The sequence below is a fragment of the Antrostomus carolinensis genome, unplaced genomic scaffold (assembly GCF_000700745.2).
Source record: "Antrostomus carolinensis isolate BGI_N321 unplaced genomic scaffold, ASM70074v2 scaffold20055, whole genome shotgun sequence".
Taxonomy (NCBI): domain Eukaryota; kingdom Metazoa; phylum Chordata; class Aves; order Caprimulgiformes; family Caprimulgidae; genus Antrostomus; species Antrostomus carolinensis.
In genome coordinates this window covers 5,766-11,884 of record NW_010314508.1, presented here as the reverse complement: position 1 = coordinate 11,884, position 6,119 = coordinate 5,766, and the positions used below count along the sequence as shown (strand labels likewise).

At 36.1% G+C, this 6,119-nt stretch overlaps 1 protein-coding gene across 1 annotated transcript; it reads left to right on the top strand.

Annotated features, from left to right (window-relative positions):
* Positions 1-204: 204 nt before the first annotated feature.
* On the top strand, positions 205-5,444 carry LSMEM1 (leucine rich single-pass membrane protein 1). Its single transcript, XM_010167674.1, has 3 exons — positions 205-331; positions 3,680-3,817; positions 5,236-5,444. Exons 1-3 carry the CDS (start codon positions 205-207, stop codon positions 5,442-5,444), a joined length of 474 nt encoding a protein of 157 aa, XP_010165976.1.
* Positions 5,445-6,119: the final 675 nt, after the last annotated feature.

Sequence of the window (6,119 nt, the reverse complement as noted above, 5' to 3'; positions counted from 1 at the left end):
CATCAAAGATCTCCAAGAGTAAGTAAGTGCTATGTACAGAGTTACCCTTGCCTTCAAGATCCTAGTAAGTGTGCTGGTCTTTCAAATCCCTTTATTTTAAGGATTGTTAAGGCTGCTCAGCATTTTCTTAGAACAGGACACCAACTGTTACCAGTTATTTCCCATGTCCATGTTTTAATTTAATTATTATTTCTTTCAGATGCCATGGAGAGGCCTTCCTTGGAAATTAACCTGCCTGATACACATGAAGAAGGAAAACTTTATGTAGTGGATTCCTTAAACAACCTAAACAAACTAAATGTTTGTCCAGATGGATCCCAACATGCACTAGGTTTGTATGATAGATTATGCTTTGTGGTTTTTTTATACATATAATAGGCCATCAAAAAAGGATTATGTATGACATTTTAAAAGACTGACCACGTTACGTTGCACTGATGTCAACAGCCCAATAGGCCATTATGTGTATGTCAAGCTCTATACTGAAAAATACAAGAAACAGAAAACAGCATAATTTAGGCAGATCAGATTATGGTTTAGCTGTTCCTGATGAATATTTCAGTTATTAGGTTCCTGAAAATCCTTGCATTCAGCTTGACAGGGATTTACTGTCAAGCCTGAATTTATCTTCCATTTCCATTTCTATGGGGATCCATGAGGTGATCTCTTGCAGGATAGTGTCTCTAGTAATGCTTGATATACACCTGCTACATAAATAGCATCGTAACTCTTCACAAGTGTTAAAATCTACATGTGGGAATAGAAACATCAGAGAAGTACTGCTCATTCTTTTAAGACACATTTCCTAAGCACTCAAACCAGATATCTGAAATATCCCATGAGACTTTTAAGCATTTTAATTTGCAGACTCTCTTTACTTACACTTTCAGACATGGGCTCTCACACTTGTACTGGTTTTATATGGCTTTTATCTTGGATTTGCTCATGGCAACAAGAATATTTTCACTCAGTGATAGCTACAATATACATGAGTTCTTTGTGACCTGAAAACATTTTAAAAACTAGAGTTCTCCAGCAGCACTACACAAAACAGTATTTGAGTCTGCTTTTATTTCCCTTAGTATAATGGCAAATTTGACTAAAGAAAAGCTATAGAATAACAGCTATGTTTAAATGAGTTTCAAATGCCTGTAATTTAATCATTCTTCTAGTTACAGGACTTAAATACCTTTCCATTACTTCTGTTTCTGAATTCTCTAATTTTTCCTAATGCAACTAACTAGAGTGGTACTGGTTTCTACATTTAACACAAAGATGCTAGACATAAACTACTTAATTTTAATATGTAGATTATCTTCATATTGTCACTTCTACAAGTACAAAATGAGACAATGGGATAAATCAGTTTTAATGTCAAAGAAACTCTTAGCAGCATGACTGTCTTGCTTTCTTTTGTGATTTTTATTGGACAATATTGTTTCCTTCCCAGGTAAATATTCAGGGTTCTGTGGAATAATCGCATGCATGCTCCTCCCTAAATTTCAGCAGTAAATAAAGATAACCTAACATGTATTTTATGCATCAATTTGTAAAGTGCTTTGGCTCCTTCCAGGATTATTGTTTTTAACATACTTTTTTTTTAAACTTGGAGATTCTGTACATATCTTATCCCATCATTTAAATACATAAAATGAATATTTCACCGTCCTTAGCTGCCTTATTCAGCAGTATAAAATTCTGGTTCTCTTGCCAGAAAACATTGAGATCTGTGGAGTATTTTTCAGTTTCTGATAAATACTAAAATCTTGCGAATGGTCTATAGCAGATGCCAAATTTGGTTTAAAAATTATGTTTCAAGAGTGTTGCAATACGCAGCAATCTTTTTTTTTTTTCAATAGCTTAATATGACCTGGCATAATGAAACATACTAGCAACCATATGAAAAGCTATTGAATATGTTTAAAACATTTGGATTGCTTTGGTAGCAGCCATGCAGCAATTTCTTTATGTTTTAGATGACAAAATGGTCCCACTGTTTGCAGCTTGGCAAGAATGTGTGTTCACTGGTTCCTCAGAACACTGCAGTCTGGCATGTTCAGCCAGCTGAAATAGTAAAAAGCATTCATTAGGCAGAGCAAGCACAGACCACTTCTGAGACTTCTGGTGATAGCTTAGTATGCTTGACAGACAGCAGTGGCAGGCCCTCCCCATCCTTATTGTTCTGACTAGAAAACAATATTGGTGCAGGCACTTAGTATATGATGCATTCGTTATGAAAGTTAAAGGAATAAAAATAAAACCCCAAAACGCAAATATTAAAAGTTTTCAGCTCACCTGAAGGCAGGAGCATGTTAAATGCAATAAAGAAAAGCAGAGATATTCCCAGAGATCTCTTAGTAGCTCAGCAAATTGCTCAGCCCCAGGTTGGTTCATTATTAAAGTGCTGTAATAGCATATGCAGCCTTCCCTCAGCTTTATCACTATGGGCTCAGTGGCAAAGACCTCAAGGATTTCTACCAGCTAAAATGAGACCACGATCTAGAAATATATTTTTCACAGATGCATATACTAGAGTCCCTTTCAGAATAGCAAGACAGCAATTACAGGAGGAGAAATTACAGTAATTTGCATGTAATTTTAGTATGTTTGAGACTGACATCAAAATGAAACCACATTAGCTCCCTGCTCCCCCTAAAATAGAGAATAAAACCAAATCTTAGTAAATAGTTAAAGTGGTAAGCAAATTTGGGATTAAACAGATCTGGCTCAAGCATGATTTTTTTTATATTCACATGAATTTCCTCATGGTGATCACTTGATTTACCTGTTGTCTTTATGGCTTATTGCCACCCCTCATTTGATCGCAACTGTTTCTATGAGACAAACCGTTGACTTTCCCTATATGCAACACTCTTTAAAAGCAATAAACTGCCTGGCTGAGCAGCAAGAGCAACTACTTGTCATTTTTCCCCGTTATTCTCCATGTGCTTGAAGGACAACATATGAAGTCCATGTAAGAGACCATTTTTGACAATTTGGGAAGATATGTAGCTCAATTTTTATTGGAATGAAACCAACAAAACCTAAAGAAGAAAAATAATATTGGAAACATTTGTTTTAAGATAAAAACTCAAGACCTACAGTCATTCTATCCAACATCAGGAGCTTAGCTGAGGTGCTTAATTTGTGAAATTAATTCCAAGGATACTTCTATTGTCAAAAAAAAAACAACCCAAAAAACCCAGCGGGAAATCTAAAGGATGAATGTGTAGGATGAACCTGTACCTAGCTTTTCAGGATGAATTTTTCTCCTCTTTTAAAGAGCTTGAGTCCATTCAGACCCTGAAAAAGCCTTCTGATGAAAGCTTCATTGCAACCTTTGTACATGTAAAACTGAGCTCTAAAACTCTGAACTGTAAAACAGGTCCACTTCAACAAAACAGCATATTTCAACAACAGAAACATTTTTGTTGAATATATTTCAACAGCTATAACAGATGTATTCGTTTTTATACTTCCAAATTCACGGTGAGCCCCTAAAGTTGTCTTCTTCCATTCTTATGAAGTATCAGAGGAAACAAAATTGGGCAAAACTGGACAAAACTGTTGGACAAAATTCTGACGTATTCTGCAGCATTTCATGAATCCAGAAGCATCATGTTTATCCTAACCAGTCTTAACAACCTTTATCACTAAATGATTTGTCATCTCATAACAGATGAGGAAGAGAACACTGGTGGTACTGGAGAAAACACGGCAGGAAGCAACATAAGAGACCAGTGTTTGTTCTTCGTCACCTTTATTCTTACTTTGATCGTCAGTTTGGCACTTGTTTCATTCGTAATATTCTTAATAAGTAAGTAAACCAAACAGTGGCTCTTAAAAATGTAGGGCAAATTGGAAGAAGAAATTTGCTGAAATGTGAATTGCTACCTTATAACATGCTACTGCTGTATTTGCATGATGGAAGTCTTTGGCTGGCTATGGGCAGTGGGTCTTGGTCCTGGGTGCAAAAGCACAGGCCCCCAGTCTCTGAGCTAAAAGACACAACTTTGGTTTTAATGCAAAGGTTTTGTGAGTTTCAACAGCTGTGAAGGGTTTCACTCAGCAGGGTTAAAAATGCTGTGTTGCTAAAAATGCTGACTGGAAATGAAATTAATTTTTAAAAATGAGTGCATGGCAGTGAAATGCTTCGACAACATGCCTTCCAGTCCTTTCCAGGTAATACTCGGTACTGGTGTCATTCCACTGACACTGGAATTACACCCAGGCTAACACTTAAATCAGGCTACCTAATGAAAGACCTGAAGGTTGCCAGCTACGTACTGACTGGAAATTGGTTTGGAACAAAGAAAATCTCGAATATAAGAAACAAAAAATTTGATAAGATGTATCAAAATTGCCACGTAGCATTGAGTCTGTAGATGTAATTACTGTTCTGCTTCAGCTGTACTGGTAGGGCTGGTTTAGCTAAACACAAGGCTACAGGTGACCTTGGTTTATGGAGCCCTTGCCATTCTGGAGTTTTGTGGGCTAATGGTATTGAACAGAGTACGAGGTGCTTTATTTTAACTTACAAATCCATTTTTAATGAATTGAAATACATGTGAAATCAAGATTTCTTTTATCCTATAGGAGGGAATTCACTGGATTATAGCAAAAATCATAATTTTCCTTTTTGAACAGGAAATCCCAGCCCTTGATCAAAGCACTCAAAGAATAGAATATCAGAGAAGTAAAGAGCACAAAGGAAATTTTAAGTGGCATGATTGTAAAACCCTATTTAAAATATCTCATACTTGAATTCCAGATTAATTTAATGAGGAGCTGCTAAAAGTAGAGCCTGGTACAGAAAAATGAGTAATGTGCCCTTCTAGTGGAAAAAATGGTAAAGTAATAGTGAAAAGGTTACTCACAGGGATTAATGTAGTTTGCTTGGGCTCACGTTGGTGGAGGCTTGTGGTTTTTGAAACTGACTTCCAGCAGTGTTCCAGATGACGTTACACACATAATCTCAGGTTATGTTTGCAATCCATAGACATGGATTCCTTTAGCTTCCGCACTATTAGATTTAAGCTTCAAAACTCATGGGTAAATTTTGTTAACTTCAGAATACCAAAATAAAACTAGCTCCAGAAGTGTACATGACAGATACTGCATATTGATGTTCCAGAGGAAACCAGCCTCCAAATGCCAGTATTTGCAATATGAGATGGCAGTGATGCTCTTAATTTAAATGTTGCCAATTTAATCTGGTACATTTTCCTTTTCAAGTTCAAACTAGAAACAAGATGGACCAAATATCAAGCAGACTAATATCTCAAAAGAAGACCATAGAAGAGCTTAAGAAAATGAACAATATGATATTAAAGCATCTAAATCAATCAGGAATTAAGGAAAAGGGGAGATACCTCTTCACACAGTCTCCTGATCTTCATGATTACCTCTTTACCCATGCTGAGCTGAAAGCCCCTGAAGAATAGATCTTCTTTGGAATAAAATTCAGCATTTTCATGTACTCAGATATTTTCACATATGGCACACAGATTACTGAATCATTCTGATATGGTCACAGGAGCACTGGAAAAGCTATCTGAATTAAAAAGACTATAAAATAATACTTTATCCTGGTTTTTGTAAATACAGATTTTGAAAACTAAGCCCATGAGATTTACAATAAACAATGGATTGTCAACAATTTTGGGCAAGAGTTCCAGATTCTCTGTGCATTGTAAATTGCAAGGGTAAGGGCTTAGTTTTACTTTAAATATAAGTGAATGATCACAGAAACTAGTGATTTCCATTCACATGATTCCAGTGTGACTTTGTTCACTTAGTAATTCTCCTGTTGCTTTGGAACAAATTTTGTGTTTGCTTCTATATTATTTGTATTTAAGGATAACTTCATATTCCATAACTTAAAAGTAAATCAAATTCTACCACAGACTCTGGTGATTCACTTACTGCTCCTTTTGTGAAAAAACAAACCCTTTCATAACATGCCACATTCAGCAAAAAATTGTATTGACTGAAAGTGGGTGTCATATTGTCTTGTATGGGAAATGGGTTTAGAGGACTCAGTCTGGTAGTACCCATCTCATAGCAATGCTAGTACCCTGTACTCAGTATTTGCTGGCAGTTTTGGGGAGCAGAACCAG